Below are 21,104 nucleotides of genomic sequence, written 5' to 3' on the forward strand. Positions count from 1 at the left end.
GGATAAACTTCAATCTCATAAACGTGATTGCAGTCAGCTCAATATAAACGTCCGTATACTGCTACCTGAAGAGGACCGTTGGGTGTCCTTTAAAAATGACAAGAACAATGAGAGGACCCCATTCGTCGTATATGCAGACATTGAATGTTTATTAGAGAAAGTGAATGAAACGAGCGGTAATAGTAGTATTTATCAAAAACATTTACCCTTTAGTGTAGGATATTATTTTAAAAGCGTTCGTGATTCATCGCTCTCAACCTATAAATCATATCGTGGACTCGAGTGTATAGAATGGTTTGTGCGAGAACTCGATAAAATTGCTAGCATAGCGAGCGAAAAACTAAAGACTGTAGTGCCTATGAGAACGCTAAGTATTAGCGAAAATTTTCGTCATAACAATGATCCCGACTGTCATATATGTAAAAAGCCATTTCTTCCAAATCAAATACGTGTTCGCGATCATGATCATTTAACAGGTAAATATAGAGGACCCTCTCACAACAATTGTAATTTAAACTATAAAGATTCGCACGTTATTCCAGTAATTTTTCATAATTTATCTAATTACGATGCACATTTCATCTTCAATGCGATCGCAAACATGTATGAGGGTTCAGTATACCTGCTACCTGTACATAAGGAAAAGTATATTTCATTTACAAAATACATACGGAAATATAATATTCAGCTCAGATTTATTGATTCATTTAAATTTCTTGCATCAAGTTTAGACAAATTGAGCTCATACTTGGAGAGATCTCAATTGCAAAACTTAGAGTCAGAATTTTCGAATTTAAATACGGAACAATTTAATCTACTAACAAGAAAAGGTATTTTTCCTTATGATTACGTAGATAATCTGAATCGTCTGGAAGAAAATGCTTTACCGCCTCGCAAGTTATTCTATAACAAATTAACTGACAGTGATATTAGTGAAGAGGCATATAATCATGCTAAGGAGGTATGGATCAATTTTCAAATACAAACACTTGGGGAGTACAGCGATCTCTATTTAAAAACTGACGTATTATTACTGACAGACGTTTTTGAAAATTTTCGCGACAGCTGCATGGAAAATTATAATTTGGATCCTGCACATTATTTTACACTCCCAGGCTTCACTTGGGATGCAATGCTTAAATATACTAGAATAAAATTGGAACTTTTCACTGATGTTGAAATGTTGCTTTTCGTAGAACGCGGAATACGTGGTGGTTTGAGTCAGTGCTCTCACCGCTATGAAAAAGCAAACAATCGGTATATGAATGATTATGACTCAACAAAACCAAGCAAATATTTAATGTACTATGATGTAAATAATCTATACGGATGGGCAATGTGTCAAGCTCTACCTACTCATGGATTTCGCTGGATTGAAGATACTAACAACTTTGATATCTCTAGCATACCTATAGATTCATCTGAGGGTTTTATTTTAGAGGTAGACTTGGAGTATCCAAGCGTACTTCATGATAATCACTCTGACTTGCCATTTTGTCCGGTACGTGAGGCTCCGCCCGGAGCACGACAGAAGAAGCTACTTGCAACTGTCGAAAATAAGGAGCGTTATGTTATACATTATCGGGCTTTACAACAATGTATTCGTCATGGAATGGTACTGAAACGTATCCATCGCCGATTAAGATTCCAGCAATCTGCCTGGCTAAACAAATATATAGACTTAAACACACGTTTGCGAGCTGCATCTAAAAATGAGTTTGAGAAAAATCTTTTCAAACTAATGAACAATGCAGTGTTCGGTAAGACGATGGAAAATGTAAGAAATAGAGTTGATGTGAGGCTAGTTAGTAAGTGGGAAGGAAGATATGGAGCAGAAGCATTGATATCCCAACCAAATTTTCACAGTAGCGCCATATTCAACGAAAATTTGGTTGCGATAGAATTAAAAAAATTAACGGCGAAATTTGATAAACCTATATATGTAGGTATGAGTATTCTAGATATTTCAAAAACATGTTTATACGAATTCCATTATGAATATATGCTTCCAACGTTTGGTAGTAAATGTAGAGCATTGTATACCGATACAGATAGTTTGATATACAGTATCGAATGCGATGACATTTACACGATCATGAGAGAAAATCTTTCAAGATTCGATACTAGTGATTATTCGCCTAATAACCAGTATAATTTACCTCTAGTAAATAAAAAAGTGCCTGGTTTGATGAAAGATGAGAATAACGGGAGAATTATGACTGAGTTTATTGGGCTGAGATCGAAAATGTATACATTTAAAATACAAGATAAAATTTTTAAAAAAGCTAAGGGCGTTAAGAGTTGCGTTATCGCTAGAAAAATAACGTTTGAAGATTATAGAGACTGCTTACAAAATTTTACTGTTCATATCCATAATCAAAATTTAATTCGTTCAAAATTGCATAATGTTTATTCAATTGTACAGCAAAAAATTTCTCTCAGTCCACATGATGATAAGCGCTATATTGTACAAGGTACTGTATCAACTCTACCATGGGGTCATTATAGGATAAATGAAATAGAATTAAGTGAAGTAGATTTAAATGAAGATTAAATAATTGCTTCTTTATTAATAAATTGTATGTTACAAAATATTGTTTTTATTTATCCATGAATTATGTGTATTATTGAATCCTAACCACTTTACAAAGACTTTGTCCCCCTTCTTACGTAATACCTTCTCAACTAGATATACATTAGGATTAGCAGTTTTTAAAAGTTCATGTTCGTAGAATCCACCATATATATCTGTACCACTAGAATCCCTTAGTAAATATGTAACAGGATTTGTTTTCTGCACTTTTATAATTTCAAATATTTCAGTTGTCCAATTTGGTGTGTAGCCTTTTGCAAATACATTCTTATATTTACTGATTCGTACAAAATCACCGACTTTGAACTTGGCACGACCAACGATCTTTATATTACTGAATACTGTTGCTAAGAGCTTATTAGCATGTTCAGGTTTCACATCGGCTGGACGCATTCCTATAGTACGATGTTTTCTTGAATTGTATTTGTCAACCAGTTGTTGTAGCATAGCTCTCCACTTGTAATTTCCATTCAACGTAAATCCTTTCCACATTTCTGTCTTCAACGTTCGATTCCAACGCTCGACTATGGTTGCTTTCAATACACTGTATGTTGAGTAATGATTTATTCCATGCTTTTTCATAAGCGATTGGAAATCACTATTATAAAATTCCTTGCCATCGTCGGTCTGTAGATTTTTCGGACATCTCCCACTCTTCAGGATTTTCAGCAATGCAGCTGTCACTTCCTTGCCTGACTTGGTTTTCAGGGCTATTGCCCAGCCATATTTCGACAATGCATCAATAACTGTGAGAATGTAGTGGTAGCCTGCGTCTGCATAGTTTCTCATGTCTACCAGGTCTGCTTGCCAGAGGTCATCGAAGCCTCGTATTATTACCCGTCTACGTAAAAAGTTCCGTCTGGCAGGCACATGCAACTCTTCTACCAATTGCTTCTTCTCCTCACTACTCATAATTATTCCACTACGTGTTATGTTTACAGCAGGTCATCAAGCACTGGCGGTAGTATAAGTTTCTTCAAGGCATAATTTATATCGTCTTCTCTATTCTTCTCATTTGCAAAATCTTTTTTTGCCAGCTGATTAGAGAAATATTCTACAACAATTTTCAATCCAACAATCATATCATTTCGTAATTCCTTGTCTTTTCGATCCAATTTATAATCATTATGATCGACTTTATCAACCAATTTATCGATTCTTATACCAATTTCATCAATTTCATCGATTTTTTTCATTAGAGTTGTAAATTTTTCCTCAAGAATGTTACATTTTAGGTAATAGTGAGTTAGCTTCTCACTGTATTCAAACAATTCTCTCATTAAGCTATCACGTACAGTCATCGAATTACGTAACAGAGCAGCCATATTCACCGCACTTGTCTCATCCGTAACACCACATTCTAAGTTTGAAATTATTTTCTTCTTGGCATTAAATGCATTCTTTTGTTTATCAAACTTTAACGTATCATTATCAATTTTGTGGAAATAATTTCTCACTTTACCGGTATTGAAACCAGCTCCAAATTTATTTATTGTCATAGTGAAGTAGTACGTGGAACTGAGAAAATCTTGAAACTGCAATCTCTTTTATATAGAATAACGCTTTTTTCTCTTATTTAGATCCTGCCAATTTGTAACTATTATGATCGATTTTATCATTCAATTTTTCGATTCTTTCATCAATTTCGTCGATACGTTTTTTCAACAGATTTGTCATTTTTTCCTCAAGAATTTCACATTTTAATGCATATTCATTCAGCTTCACACTATATTCATTCATTTCTTTTGTAAAGCTATCACGCAGTGGTGTCAAATTACTCATCAGAACACTGATATTCACCGCACTTGTCTCATCAGTAACATCAGATCCCAAGTTTGAAATTATTTTCTTCTTGGCATTAAATGCATTCTTATATTTATCAAACTTTAACGTATCATCATCAATTTTGTGAAAATAATTTCTCACTTTACCAGTATTGAAACCAGCTCCAAATTTATTTATTGTCATAGTGAAGTAGTACGTTGAACTGAGAAAATCTTGAAACTGCAATCTCTTTTATAAGATGATACCTTCTTCATGGAGCTCCTCAATTATTGACTGTATCTCATTATGGTGATTCGTATGACCAGCAGCAGATGATGCAATTAATAGTTTTAATCGCTCGACCAGTTCGTTTGGATCGTTCCAATGTACATAGCTCACGGGATTATTATTAACACGCATATATCCCTTGCCTTGTACAAGTTTTGTCTTCGGTGGAAATAATTCACTAATTATTTTCTTCCATTTATGTCCCTTATTCCCACGAAGCTTTCCTGTACTAATGTTATCTGCTCTGTGCACATTAGTTTGAGAAAGAATACTTTTATATGTGTCTAAATCATCTTTAGTATAGTCTTCAGGTTCTTTCATAAAGATTAATTCAAATAGACCTTTCGTGCCAGGATAATACTCCTTATCGATAATAATAAAATTACTGTAATCATCAACATTAAAAGCACATTTCGCAAGCCACATTTTATTCGTCACTTTATCTAACTTAACTCCAAAATTACTGTCAATTTTATCCTTAGCATTATTCGTCAACAATTCTATATATTTAGATGCAATTGAACCAGACTTTATCGTACTTCGATTAGCATCTTTTACATCCTCGATGGATGTATGCACAGGTAATTCTATTTGTCTCGCTAAATCTTGCGTGCCATATTCATTATTCTTCTTCACCTTCTCCTCCTCCTCCTCCCCCTCCCCCTCCTCCTCTTCATCATCTTCCAGAGAAAGGTACTGTGTTTCGTGCGACTGTGGATATTCCTGCTCATCATCCGATGAATGACCTTGAACGTTAATTCTGGAGCTGCGTATGAAATCTTTCCGCTGTGGAGTCGATGTGAGATAAGACTTTCTTCGTTTCATCGGAATTATGAAAGATTCCTCGTGTGAGAGAGATCTCTTTATAGGTTCCATTTTCATCTCATGTTTCGGTGCAACGAAAATTGCTTGATTATTTTCGGTGAGCTTCTTTAATGGTTCAACTATTGGTTTAAAAGTTTCATTTAAACTGTCTTCCATCATTACTCTGTCTGATTTGAGTGCGCGATATTTTTGACGAATTACTTCACTTGCCTCAGCAATCTTCTTTAGAAGCTTTTTCTCCTTCATTTTGTAAAGCTATTCTCTATTCAATATATAGACTTGTTCAACGTTCAAGGTTAAACTAACATTTTTGACCATTAACATCACTCTTTAATCACAGCATATTTATTGAAACCCTTTCGATATCGTCCATTTTGCATTGCACTGTCTTTATCAATTACTAAAAATCCATAATCACGCTTCCAACAATTTGAACACAATTCATAAAATTTTTCAAACGCCATATCTGTATTTACATGTTCGTTATATATATGTTTTAGGTTAGTTCCATCTTGTTTAAAAATAATTAAAAAATTTGCATTATCACGTATTAGATGTTTTGGTATCCTTGCATAAGTCTGACAAAGATAAAAGCAATCAATCTTAGAATGTCTACCCATGGAGAAGTAGTCTCTTATATTGTCTTGCTTATCGGTTGCAACATCATCAAATATGAAAATTGAATTTGGTAGTGCTTCAGCTACTTTTATAACCTCACTATTATTAGAAAATTGGAAATAACTAATTTCTTCATTGTCCGATAATAGTCGCTCCAAGTATCGATATTTTGGTTGCTGCAACGATTTTGAATAAACGTATAGGTTTTCAAATCTCACACCCTGAGGGCTTTCTATAAGGCTCAGCAATACATTTGTTTTTCCACAATTTGAAGGGCCACAAACTATACAGCGTATGGTTGATGGGAGTAGAGGTCCGTGACGTCTCATGCATTTATCGGTTGTTCGGTAATCTATATTAGAAACACGAATACCGAGCGGCTGCTTTACGAAGTCCATGACTGAAAACTCTGTGGTCATACAACCTATTTATAGGAATGAAATGAATTGTTTGATCAGTTCTCATCATGCCGTTATTAGTGTTAGATGTGTCAAGTTTGGAGGTATTGACCGCTGAGCAGTTTGAATACATACCGAAAATTTTACTTTTAAAGTACTTTCCGCGTAGTATTCAAGAGGTTTGGAATAAATTGCCTGAACATATTCGTGCAGATCCTGAAGTACAACAATATCGCTGGTGTTTTAAACATCATAATCTACCTAATACAGATCACATTGATGGACCGCTCCCTTCAATAAAAGATTGCTGGGCTTGTCAGCAAACTCTGTGTGAGAAACAGAAAGAAAGTTCCACATGGTAAGCTACGGTTGTGGAACTTTTTTCAATAAAATACTGAATAAATTACCGTTCGAAGTACACATACCTGGCTACAATTATTGCGGACCAGGTACTCGACTTCGAGAACGGTTAGCACGTGGTGATCCTGGTATAAATCCTCTAGACGAAGCCTGTCGTGAACACGATATCGCATATTCAATATATAAGGATCTGCCACCACGTCACCAGGCTGATAAAGTTCTTGCACAGCGTGCACGAAAACGTATCACTGCTAGTGACTCATCTTTACGTGAACGAGCAGCTGCAGCAGCAGTCTGGGCATCCATGAATGTAAAACGAAAACTTGGCTTAGGCCTACAAGTGCATGGAAGAAGCATGAAGAAAAGAAAAATTCGTGTACCGAAGAAACGAGGAGGTTTATTGAGGAAAAAGCAATTTACTCAAAAAAAAAAACGGGGGGGTTTATTACCTCTGCTCCCACTGTTGAGTGCAGTGGGCGCATTAGCTGGGGGCGCAGCAGGTATAACAAAAGCTGTAAACGATGCGAAAGCATCCAAGAGACAATTGGAAGAGATACACCGTCACAATCGTGTAATAGAAGGCAGGCGTGGACATGGTTTATACCTAACCCCTTACGGACGAAGGGGAGAGGGTTTGAAAAGGAGGAAAAAAACCTCGCAAAAAAAAAAAAATAAGCAACCTCCCGAAATCTGGAGCTACTAGTAATATTCAATTATTACATGCATGTCAGGATATACCACATTTTCGAGGAGTTTTTATGCGCACATCTCTACCGCAAACCGTACTATGCAATGAGTGTGCAATCGTGAATCTTGATGAAGATAAAGGTTCTGGTACACATTGGGTTGCCTACGTTAAACGTAATAATTACGTAAAGTATTTCGACTCCTTTGGAAATTTGAAACCTCCAATTGAACTTTTAGATTATTTTGGTCCTTCTGCTATAATCTACTACAACCACGATCAATATAAATCGTATGATACAAGCATATGCGGTCAGTTGTGTGTCAAGTTTCTACGTGAACAATGTCTTTAACGGTTACGCTGTCTGACCGCGAGTCCATATTAGAGGCAGATTTTTTCCCACCGATCAATCTTCGGGAGGAGCAATATGAACTTGGTCTCGTAGACTTTCAGAGCTTCAATTCAATCGCTAATGTTGATGAGTCGAACAATAAGTTTTACTACGATACTGAAGATCTGACTATACCTACAGGTTGTTATGAATTGAGTGCTATAAATGATCTTTTGCGTACATTGATGCATGAGGCGGATAATGAAGATGTCATTATTCTACGTGCTAATAATAATACGTTGAAAAGTGAAATAAAGTGTAAATATCTGATCGATTTTACAAAACCTAATAATATAGGCTCTTTATTGGGTTTTTCGTCAGATCGAATTATTCAGCCGAACACTCTAGCCGAATCAGACCAGCCCGTAAACATTATAAGGGTGAATATTTTACGAATTGAATGTAATATTACTGCTGGTGCATATACAAACGGCAAACCTCAACATGTTATACATGAATTTTTTCCAAGCGTGCCACCAGGCTATAAAATCTCGAAAACACCGAAAAACGTCATTTACTTGCCAGTCATTGTGAAAGTAATTGACCGTCTTACTTTGCGCATTCTCGATCAGGAAAACCGTCTAGTAAATTTCGGTGGGGAAGAAATTACAATTCGATTACACATTAGAAAATGCTAATTTACAAGAATACTTATAAATCACCGATACCAGATGAGCCTATCATCAGTCCAACAGTTGCTGCAGGAGCAGATACATTGGGTGGGGATTACGTTAGAAGACCGCTAACAAGAAAAAATATAACCTTTCTTCAATCACTGGGTTTCAAGGTCAGAAATAAAAATGGACCTGTTGGACGTAACCGCACAACCTGTGTACGACAATCGCATTACTAAAATGGAAATACATGCTTACAATCCGTATGCAAATGCATCATTGGGAAATAGTGACGAAATTCGAATTCCAATACAACAGCAAGATTTAATTCTTCTACCATGTGAGAGTTACCTATACATAGAGGGAAAATTAATCGAGGGCACTCGTGCTCAGGGTGCAACAGTTCAAGATACAGTGGGACTTGACTGCAATTCCATGGCATTCTTGTTCGATGAAATTCGCTATGAATTGAATGGTATTGAGATTGACCGCAGTAAGAATGTGGGTATTACTAGTTCCATGAAGAATCTCATTTCTCTGACTGGGGAGGAGAGTACGAGTCTACACCATTCAGGATGGTTTCTATCAGATTATAAGCCTACGAAATATTTTAATTTTTGCGTACCACTGAAAATGCTGTTGGGTTTTTGTGAAGACTATAGAAGAGTCATAATAAATGCACGTCATGAGCTCGTTCTCATTCGAGCGCGTAATGATACGAATTCGATATATTCTTCAACGAAAATCACCGACTCCAAAATTGATGTTCAAAAAGTGTAATGGAGAATTCCTCATATATCATTGAATGAATACACAAAACTTCAATTTCTACGTATTATCGACCAAAACAAAAGCCTCACCATGGCTTTTCGATCCTGGGAACTCTACGAATACCCGCTTCTACCAGAAACACAGAGGCATACGTGGGCTGTAAAAGCTGCAACACAATTGGAGAAGCCTCGATACGTTATTCTAGCATTTAGAACAAATAAGAAGAATACGCAGCATATGAAGGTGCTTGACTTCGATGATAGTTTTGTTCGTGATATTAAAGTCTATCTTAATTCTGAATTTTATCCGTATGATCGACTTGATACTGATACTGAAAAATCACGATTTTCTGTACTATATGATATGTATGTTAAATTTATCCAATCCTATTATGCTGGAGAAAAACCGTCGAAACCAATGCTTGATTACAACAATTTCTTAGAATATGGCCCTCTCTTTGTCATTGATTGTTCGCATCAAAACGAATCTATTAAATCTGGCACAGTTGACGTTAAAATAGAGATCGATTGTTCTAAAAATATTGCAAGTAATACTACTGCGTATTGTTTAATTATACATGATAAAATTGTTGAATATAACCCGCTTACAAGTATTGTTAGAAATGTAAGTTAATCGTTAATAGTTAGTAATGTAAGTTAATCGCTAATAGTTAGAAATGTATGTTAATCGCTAATAGACTATAGTTAAGCTTATCATTATAATGAAGGAAAAAAATAATAAATAAGATATAATAATCATTTATTTGTGTTTAAATTATTCCTTACAAATGTTTTCTAAATTAATCTTTTGAAATTTGACTAACAATTGCAAATGTCATATTATTGTAATTTCCACCATGATACGTGAATGTTAATATTTGATTTGAAGCTGCATCTTGAAAATTCTTGAATTGTTCTGGTTTTTCCAGTAATGCCATCATCCTCGCAGGCAAGAAGAACCATTCCTTCGTAAGCAGCTTTGCTATTATTCTCTCCCCATATTTGGTTTTAATTTTCGATAATTCAGTTATTCGGTATGACCCCCCAATCTCCAAAGTATTCAGTTTTATAAAAGTTTTTGGTTCTACAGTTGCGAGTTCATTAATCTTAGTTAAATCCATTTCTATAATAATAAAATAATATTAAGAATAGAGAATAACGTAAAAAAGAAAAAATAATTCTTACCTTCTAAAGATTATCTACGACAATTACGTGACAATAAAAAAATATTCTATCTGCAACGTGAAACTGGTACTTTGCACTGCTTGAAGCTTCAATACTGCTATTACACCACAATAAAATATTATGACTGCAGCGTTACAGACTTGAACTTTCGACTGCTTCACGCTTCTAATCGAGACTGAATGAAATTTCCTAATTGCTAGCGTGGGTGACTTTGAATAATATCCTAGGAGGGAATAAGATATACACACTTGGAAATTGAGAGTAGGGGAAGTGTTGCAGGCAAACGAAACTTGGGTGGCTTTGTTATATATCGTAGGAAGGGATAAGATATACACGCTTATTGGAAATTGAGAGTGGAGGGACTGTTGCAGGCGAACGACATTTTTGATGGGTTACTCACTCATGATTGTAGATTTCAAAGAGAATTCATTATTTTAAACCTGTTGATACATGTATTCTTTAGATCAAGTAGTTGTTAATTAAAATAAATAAATCCATTTAATTATATACACGTTCCTTATATAAAGTGACATCAGTCTAGAATATAAACTTTTCATTGTTTAAAAGCAAGTCGTGAGATACACGTTCTTCAGATCAAATAACCGTCATCTAAAACAAATATATTTAATTCAAACGTGTCATAACACGTACTAGATGGTGCAGATAGTCACGTTCCTCAGATAAAGTAATGACAGTTTAAAATATAAACTTTTCATTATTTAGAAACGAGTCGTGAAATATACGTCCATTATTACTTGGGTTGGGAATACTAGCATCTTAAGGACATATCCTGAGTGCAGCTTAAAATTTACGAGCGCATCAATTGCTTTTCGACAATCTTACGTCACACTGTGACTCTGTTTAGCACGTGGGATCATTTGTCTGCTCTGCTTGTGAGAAAAGTCTTGAGAAAAAAATAGCTAGAGGCTGAATGATTTGTCTGGTCTGCTTGAGGGAGGAAAAGTCACGAAAAAATAGCTAGAGGGTGGTTTAGAGGGTAAAATATGGTCAGAAAGTATCGAGCGCATCAATGGCTTCTTGACAATCTTACTTCACAACTGTGACTCTGTTTAGCACGTGGGCTCATTTATCTGACCTGTTTGTGAGAAAAGTCTCGAAAAAAAATAGCTAGAGACTGGTTGAGAGGGTAAAATATGGGCAGAAGGTATCGGGTCAGTTTTAGAGAGCCCTGGGAAAGCTCATAGGAGGAACATTGGGTGGTCCCTAGAATTTCACTCCCCATTGTTTCGCAAAAGGAAAAATAATGTCTGTTAACTATGTGACATGTAGAGCATGCTTACAGGAAGATGTAATGAATAATCTATTCATTTATAATATGCTTACAGTAATTTTTATTCAATATTCAAAAGATTTAACATATAATACTTTTATTCAATATATATATATATATATATAACTAAAAAGAGTTTTAACATATAATATTTTAAAATATCAAGCTATTCTTCTGCCCTTGCTACCTCCATCGTTGTCTCCTCCTCCTGCTCCTCCTCCTCTTCCTGCGGAATTATCCCTGCCTCTATCTCAATCATTCTGATACCTCTCATCAACAGTTGTATACAGCGTGTTACTGTAAAAAATCATCAGATTTTAGAAAAATGTATGATGCAATCTCATTCATAATAACTTACTATTTTCATACTCCATTCCATGCGTCTCGATTGTTTCTTCATTTACCGCTTGTGATAAATTTTGCATAATTTCATCTATTATTCTTGTAATTATATGAATTACTGGAGAATTCTGTCTATACGCTAAATTAATAATCACTTGATACTGCATATTTTTTCACTTTATATTTATCGACAGCTTGTATAAGAAAAAAGGAATCTGTACCCAAGGTTCAAGAAAGGTATAATGTGAAGTTAAAAGAAGGACCCAAGGAGGAAAATAGTAGGAGGGAATAGAATGGGTATGTGGAGGGAAAAAGACCCTTCAACGGTGTAGAGGTAGGTTGAGAGGGAAGAAAAATGGTTAAATGTGAAATCAAGTTAAATGGCGGGTCCATAGTAGGAAAATAGTGGGAAGGTCTAGGATAAGTATGTGGAGGGAGAAAAGACCCTCCGAGGGCAGGACTAAGAAATCAAAAATGGCAGTCCGTAAGATGCTTAGGACCCCTAGCGGTGTAGCTGCCCCAGTAATTTTCGTGATCGCTACCTAGTGGAGAAAAAAGAAACTTTTTCCTCCACCAACTAAAATACAAAAAAAAGTTCTCTGGGTAACTGTCAGGATAACTAACCATCCGGGCCCTAGGGTGATGGGAGAGGGGTAACCCTTAGGGAACTAGTGGACCCGTAGGATAACTAACCATCCGGACCCTAGTGACATGGGAGAGGGGGTAAGCCTTAGAGAACTAGTGGACCCGTAGGATAATTAACCATCCGGGCCCTAGGCTGATGGGAGAGGGGTGAGAGACTCTAAGAGAGAAAGAGAGGGTGAGAGGGATCTAGTGATGCCAATATTTTCCAAATGTATCGATGTTTTGTATCGATACGTATCAAAATATAAAGCATCGATATATGTCAAATATCGAATCATCGTGTATCGATACTCGATGTATTGGAAATTATAAATTTTTGTATACATTATAATTATTATATTTTTAGGTCAGTTATTTATTTTAAATAATATTTATATGTGCCATATAGGTTAAATTTTGTTTTAGAGAACAGTGAAAACTAGAATATATTGCACTCGATACTTTATAAATATTATGTACTTTCTGCAGAATAAATTTCTGCCACCTTATATAGTTATGTGAGGCAATTATCCATTAAAGACGTATTTAATTTTACTTATAAAAGTTTTACAATCTAGCTTAATAACTTCAATGTTAGTCAAAAATTGATTTTATATAAAGTAAATAAAAGTTTTTAAATGTTGTAAAATGCTATAGGTTCATTTAATATAACCTCTTATATATACATTCAATTACTAATATTTTAAGAATAATTATGTTTAGTACAAAATAATGTGTATATATTAATTTAAGCAAAAAATTAATTTTAAACTGAAAAGTAATGACGATGAGGCAGACGATTCTATTAATTATGAGTCAGCATAAGATAACTAGAGTTGACGATTCAACAGCCTGCACTTTTGGTAAGGTATTTAATTGTTATAATATAAATGGACTAAAGCTGCCAATCTTCAGGAGAAAGTGATCCTACAAAAAAAAGCATTATATAAAACAAAATATGATAAACTAAATTAGATAACATACCCAAAAATACTAATTGCTGGAGATGATTTGCTGTTAGACGGTTTCTTGCTTCTGTAACAATTCTACCTGCCTTGGAGAAAATTCTTTCACATGGAACTGAAGTTGCTATAACAGATAGATATTTTTTACCTATTTCACTCAATGCTGTATCATTTGAGTTCCAGAATGCTATAGGACAACTATTTATTTCAATCGGTGCCTGGGCTAAATAATACCGTAGATCATCTGGAATTGTACTCTCATTAACATGTACTTGTAATCTAACTTTGTTCACTAAATCTTGATGGTATTGCCAAAAGTCACCCTCAGAACTAACAACAGCATCATTTTGTTGGATGGTTCGCTCAGTAAAATTTAATTTATTCATACTATTTGCAATGTCATTTGTAGCAATAGAGCAAGCCTGATTGTTTCTGAAATGAATGGATTTAAACCTGGGGTCTAACAATGTACATATAGCTAGAATAGTCTCTTCTTCCACAGAATTAAATCTCTGATCAAATTGTTCCAAAAGCAGCTCTTTCATTTTATTACCAGTTTCTGTTTCTGGGTCTAGTTCCAATAAGGCTATTCTTAGAGTATTTACTTTAGGTATTACCTTGCTTGCAGTAAGGTAAAATTCGCCTGATATGATTTTAGTTGCATCTAAAAATGGCTTTAATAGATGTACAAATTCTTTGATTGTTTGTAGTTCAGTTGCTGTAACCATCGATGGAGCAGTAGGATTTTGCAATAGAATTCCACCTACTATATCCGAAAGGTTAATGAATCTTTGTAGCATATCATGGGTTGAATTCCAACGAGTATCGACAGCTTGTATTAGTTTCAAATCTGAACTAGTTCTTAATGTATCTGCTGAAAAAACGGATTTTTTAAAGTGAGTAACTATAGATTTAACCTTTTTGATTATAATGCTTATATCAGGCTGCTCTATTACTTTTGACGGTATTAAATTTAATGCATGGGCAAAACAAGAAAGATGTTTTTCAGTTCCAAAAGCATTCTTAATACCTCTTTTAATGTTTGCTCCGCTGTCAGAAACAACCACTAATATGTTCTTTTTATTAATTCTCCACTCTTTTGTGATACTCATAAGCCAGGTTTCTATATTTTCAGAGGTGTGTCGTTCATTTAACCCTGTGACACCTATTGTAACAGTTTTATGTATATTATTTAATATATAATGAGCGGTTAAACCAATATAACTTTTCGTATTTAAAGGGTCCGTCCATATATCCGTAGTTAAAGACAGGTGCTTAATTTGTGAAAGTTCATTTTTAATTATGTCTGATAGTACTTCGTATTTCTCTTCCATTAGATTTGTAACTGTTTGTCTATTAGGAATTTTAAATAAAGGGATGATTTCTTTCATAAGTAGTTTAAACCCTTCTTTCTCCACAGTTTTGAAAGGCAAATTGTCCTTTGCAATCATAAATAAAATTTTGTTTGTGATTGCTCCTGCTTTCGATCCAACTTAAATAGTATTAAATTATAATTAGTATTATAAAAATTTCATCTACACTACAATATATTAGTAGTTATGAAAATTTTATATTATTTATTTTACCTTGAATGGAGCTTTGCTTAGACAAAGTTATATCAATCCTTGGCTGTTTAATTGTTGGTTCTTCTACCAACGAAGAGGTAGAAGCTACGGAATGTGCAGGAGAGTGAACAGAAATATAATCTGCAATGTTATCCGGATCATCTTGATCTAATATATCTTCTGCAGTATGCTGTTTACAAATAGTTTTTAACTTAAAGACACTGCAGTATAATATTAACCTTTAATTCAAATTTATATTACCATGGAATTTCCTTTTGACACTGCTATATTTTTATTGTTAAAAGCAGAGGTCAAATCTATTTTATGAACTCTCACAACATGAAATTTTAAGTTAGTAGTATTACCGCTTCCTTTAATCTCTTTCTGACAGATCTTACACTTTCCTCCTGCACTTGTCTTTACAAAATATTTCCACACTGCACTTCCTCGTGGCACTAAAGAAGCCCATGAAATCTTTTATCAGTATAATATATAGATTACATTATTAAACTTTTCACTACTTGCACAATTATGAAAGGAAGGATAAAGGAAAATTAATATTAAATTAAGGAAATATTAATGCATACTGTTGATGTAGGATACAATAGCCAGTATAGCCACTCGCAATATGTCAATTTTAAGAATTTTTGGATAAAAATATTATTTGTGCTGAAAATGTCAATGATCAAAAATTTTTACCTAATTTTATGATAAAATCTTATGTCATAATAAGAATTATAGTTTAAATTTATGTTAAAATAAAAAAGAATTACCTTTAATGTAGACTTTACGTACGTAGTGGCTCAAAGCTTTAGGCCCAGTCTTACAGGTTTCAAATGTTTCAATTAAGTTAATTATGCTATATTATATGTAACGTAACATATATCATACAAAATACTCTATATATATTCCACGTGACATTTATTATAGCATAATTAACTTAATTGAGACCTGTAAGACTGGGCCTCAGTTTAATGCAGATGGTTCATCGAAATATTACTAATTGCGGATAGTAAAAGGATGAGAGATATATTTAATCTGTTTGTAACAATTAAAATGCCTTCCAAAATTCGAAATCTATAAGAAACCGTTAGAAACTTGGAAATCGTTGAAAACCGCTACATTATTGCGCAGAGCTTGAAATTGAGCTATTGCGCAGAAATATGATTTGTTCAAATCAAAGTTTGATATTAGAGTGCTTGTATCGATATACGGTTTGTATTGAAAGAACAAGTATCGATACAAAATATCGAAATATCGCTACAAAAGTATCGATATTTTGATATATCGATACGTTATTGGCATCACTAGAGGGATCTCTCTCTCTCTCTCTCTCTCACTCCCCATAGCCAAAGCATTTCCTCCGCACACCCGCACCCTCCTCATCACCCAATAAACCCTAGCTCTTAAGAAGACACTTCCCCCCGCACACCCGCACCCCCCTCACCACCATGTCACAGGAACCCAAGACACTTCCCCCGCACACCCGCACTCCCCTCACCACCGTGTCACAGGAAAACCCAAGACACTTCCCCCCGCACACCCGCACTCCCCTCACCACCGTGTCACAGGAACCCCCTAGCTACCACTACTCACACATACAGTCTGAAAGCCAATTAAATTCTGAATATAACGGTGTGCATTTCGAGATGGTTTGCAACACCCTTAATGTCCTTTTTTCATGAAGAACTAAACAGAATTCATAATAGACAGAAAACGTTTGTTTATCCATTTATTCTGAATTCTGTTTATCTCACGGTTAAAAAAAGGGCATTAAGGGAGTCGCGAATCCTTTTGAAATGCATATCGTTATATTCAGAATATAATGGGCTTTGAGACTGTGTATGTGAAAAAAATTAGAAAAAATGCCTGTTATTTAAAAAATGCAGCCCAAAGATAGAAAACGTCAGTTTATCCATCTATTCCGAATTCTGTTCACTTGTTGATTAAAAAAGGACATTAAGGGTGTTGCAAACCATCTCGAAATGCACACCGTTATATTCAGAATTTAATTGGCTTTCAGACTGTATGTGTGAAAAAAATTAGAAAAAATGCCTGCTATTTAAAAAATGCAGCCCAAAGATAGAAAACGTCAGTTTATCCATCTATTCCGAATTCTGTTCACTTGTTGATTAAAAAAGGACATTAAGGGTGTTGCAAACCATCTCGAAATGCACACCGTTATATTCAGAATTTAATGGGCTTTCAGACTGTATGTGTGAAAAAAATTAGAAAAAATGCCTGCTATTTAAAAAATGCAGCCCAAAGATAGAAAACGTCAGTTTATCCATCTATTCCGAATTCTGTTCACTTGTTGATTAAAAAAGGACATTAAGGGTGTTGCAAACCATCTCGAAATGCACACCGTTATATTCAGAATTTACTGGGCTTTCAGACTGTATGTGTGAAAAAAATTAGAAAAAAAACTTGCTATTTAAAAAATGCAGCACAATGTTAGAAAACTTTGGTTGTGGGAGTTAAAGTCCTATTTCTTTGTTAAAAAGGGGGAGTCGCGAACCCTCACCAAATGCATACTGTTCAATTCATAATTTAATGGGCTTCAAGTGTGTACAATTAAAACAAATTAGAAAAATTTCCTACTATGAAAGACACAGAAGTTATTGTTTGGTGTTAACCACTATTGCGAACTTATTAAAACCATTAATAAGGTTATTATTCTTCATATATATTAATGTGGTTTATTGATTTATATGATAAGTGAGCCCTTGATTTACTGAAAATACGAAAAAATCGAATTTTCAGAGAAATAAGGGGTTTGCAGTGGTTATCAACTAGCGCCCGTAAGTGTGTGCTAAAAGTATGGGCTAACTCCAGCCTCATTCAAAGTGAGCGAATAAGCAGAAAAGGACAGTATGGATTATTCTGCCTTCTCCCACAAGTTTTCAGCAGCTCTGGAATTATTTTTAGATTATTTGGCACAAAAATAGAGGGATCCTGATTTTTTGAAGAACTCATATGCGTTTCTAGCAAAACAGGATAGCTCAAAGTGAGCGAATAAGCAGAATAGGACAGTATGGAATATTCTGCCTTCTCTCACAAGCCTTCAGCAGCTCTGGAATTATTTTTAGATTATTTGGCATCAAAATAGAGGGATCCTGATTTTTTAAAGAACTCATATGCGTTTCTAGCAAAACAGGATAGCTCAAAGTGAGCGAATAAGCAGAATAGGACAGTATGGAATATTCTGCCTTCTCTCACAAGCCTTCAGCAGCTCTGGAATTATTTTTAGATTATTTGGCATCAAAATAGAGGGATCCTGATTTTTTAAAGAACTCATATGCGTTTCTAGCAAAACAGGATAGCTCAAAGTGAGCGAATAAGCAGAATAGGACAGTATGGAATATTCTGCCTTCTCTCACAATTCTGCAGGGGCTCTGGAATTATTTTTAGATTATTTGGCATCAAAATAGAGGGATCCTGATTTTTTAAAGAACTCATATGCGTTTCTAGCAAAACAGGATAGCTCAAAGTGAGCGAATAAGCAGAATAGGACAGTATGGAATATTCTGCCTTCTCTCACAAGCCTTCAGCAGCTCTGGAATTATTTTTAGATTATTTGGCATCAAAATAGAGGGATCCTGATTTTTTAAAGAACTCATATGCGTTTCTATCAAAACAGGATAGCTCAAAGTGAGCGAATAAGCAGAATAGGACAGTATGGAATATTCTGCCTTCTCCCACAAGTCTTCAGCAGCTCTGGAATTATTTTTAGATTATTTGGCATCAAAATAGAGGGATCCTGATTTTTTAAAGAACTCATATGCGTTTCTAGCAAAACAGGATAGCTCAAAGTGAGCGAATAAGCAGAATAGGACAGTATGGAATATTCTGCCTTCTCTCACAAGCCTTCAGCAGCTCTGGAATTATTTTTAGATTATTTGGCACAAAAATAGAGGGATCCTTATTTTTTAAAGAACTCATATGCGTTTCTAGCAAAACAGGATAGCTCAAAGTGAGCGAATAAGCAGAATAGGACAGTATGGAATATTCTGCCTTCTCTCACAATTCTGCAGGGGCTCTGTAATTCTTTGTCAACTGTTTGCGCAACAAAAAGGCTAATTATTGAATTTATTAAATAATTTTTAGGCATTCTTAGCAAAGTAGTTTCTGGTTTAAAGATAGTGAATACGCAAATATGAAATTTTGGAATAATCTGTCTTCCTTCAAAGATTTTGGGCTACTCCAGAATTGTTTTTGGAATGATTGGTCTGAAAATAGAATATTTCTCGAATTTAAAATAATGTTTATACATCCTTAATTAAGCGAAAGTAGCCTAAAGGAGGGAAATCGCGAAAAAGCATATTTTTGATTTTCTGCCTTCTCTTGCATGTGTTATGCAGCTCTGAAATTCTTTATCATTGATTAGACATCGAAATAGAGTTGTCCTAACTTGTAAAAGATTTGGCACATGTGTAAATGATATCACGGTTGGTCCCTCTACCTGCGTTATCCTCATAAAGTAGTGTAGTGAATAGTTTAAACGCGGAACATGGAATGTTGATATTAGACCGCAGCAGTAAAGTGTGAAATGGACTTAGTTGTACTTTTGTACCTTATTTAGTATAAATGTTTTTGTAGTTTTATAGTAATGCTGCTGCAAAGTCTAGTATTATGGTCGAAAACGATGTAATTTTCTATGTTCCTCTTTTAAAATTGTTTAAAAAATTTAATTTGAATGTATGTTTATTTGCATGTTTTTAATTTTTCAGTGAAATGGGAAGCGGACGCAAAAGGCCGTCCAAAATGGCTTCTATGAAGCGGCGAGGTGTCATTATGGCACAGAAAAGACTTGCCAAAAAGCGCAAGCAATCCTCCGAAGGAGGATCTAATGACGAAATCATTGATGAAGACAGTAATGATGTTACTATCGAAAGTGACGATGGTATTGATATAACTACTAATAACGATATTGACAGTATTTGCAACAGTAATTCTACGACGAGTAATAATTCGTCTATGATGGAAACAAATGATTCCATCCTCGGAAAGAAATTATTGCAAGCAGATACTGTTGAAAAAGAGAATGATTTCTTAGCCGATCGAAGAATATTCAGCGTTGGTCACATCTTTAGTGAATATAACAAATTGTTTAATAATCACCGTAAAGATGACCAATGTGAATTGAAAGATTGGCAATTAGTTAAATTACAAAAGAAAGGGCTTTTGACCAAACTCTTCTTCAAATGCCAAGTGTGCAGTTTTGAAGGAAGTATATGGTCAGAGCCTGTTTCAAATGCAGATACATTCGACGTAAATCTGTCAGCAGTATTAGGAACAGTTTCATCCGGTATTGGGCATTCCCAATTCCAAGAATTGTTCTCTGCCATGAATGTATCAAGCATGACAGCCAAAACGTATAATAAGTATATGAACAGAGCCTCTGACTTATTCAGTAAGACAGCAGCGAAGCAAATGAAAGAAGCGGGTGAAATGGAACGGGCATTAGCGATACGAAAAGGACACGGTGTTGCTGATGTTCCATTTATAACCGTGGTTCTAGACGGAAGCTGGCTAAAAAGATCCTATGGCACCAACTACGACTCACTGTCGGGTGCTGCCGCAATCATAGGTCATGAAACGGGAAAGGTTCTTTTTGTCGGTATGAGAAATAAATACTGTGCCTTCTGTAGTCATTATGAAAGGCAAGGCGTAAGTCCAGCACCACACACCTGCTTCAAAAATTTCGATAGAGACGAAAATTCGGCTGCTATGGAAAGTGATGCCATAGCAGAAGGATTCAACTGTAGTCTCGATATGCATGGTCTCATATATAAAACGTTTATCGCTGATGGCGACAGTAACGTT

At 35.0% G+C, this 21,104-nt stretch overlaps 2 protein-coding genes across 2 annotated transcripts; both read right to left on the bottom strand.

The window, feature by feature from the left end:
• Nucleotides 1-13,415: 13,415 nt before the first annotated feature.
• Nucleotides 13,416-14,757, bottom strand: LOC136777854 (uncharacterized). The gene is made up of 4 exons (XM_066734439.1): nt 14,744-14,757; nt 14,331-14,584; nt 13,733-14,145; nt 13,416-13,675 (listed from the first exon to the last, which is right to left on the bottom strand). The coding sequence occupies exons 2-4, from the start codon at nt 14,375-14,377 to the stop codon at nt 13,644-13,646; spliced, it is 492 nt and encodes a 163-aa protein (XP_066590536.1). The 5' UTR covers nt 14,378-14,584; nt 14,744-14,757; the 3' UTR covers nt 13,416-13,643.
• On the bottom strand, nt 14,390-18,898 carry LOC136777900 (E3 SUMO-protein ligase ZBED1-like). Its single transcript, XM_066734480.1, has 5 exons — nt 18,820-18,898; nt 15,540-15,733; nt 15,300-15,468; nt 14,481-15,205; nt 14,390-14,431 (listed from the first exon to the last, which is right to left on the bottom strand). Exons 1-5 carry the CDS (start codon nt 18,896-18,898, stop codon nt 14,390-14,392), a joined length of 1,209 nt encoding a protein of 402 aa, XP_066590577.1.
• Nucleotides 18,899-21,104: the final 2,206 nt, after the last annotated feature.

This window comes from Prorops nasuta, unplaced genomic scaffold (assembly GCF_024137725.1).
Source record: "Prorops nasuta isolate Cenicafe-Biocafe unplaced genomic scaffold, Cenicafe_Pnas_1.2 PNAS00012, whole genome shotgun sequence".
Taxonomy (NCBI): domain Eukaryota; kingdom Metazoa; phylum Arthropoda; class Insecta; order Hymenoptera; family Bethylidae; genus Prorops; species Prorops nasuta.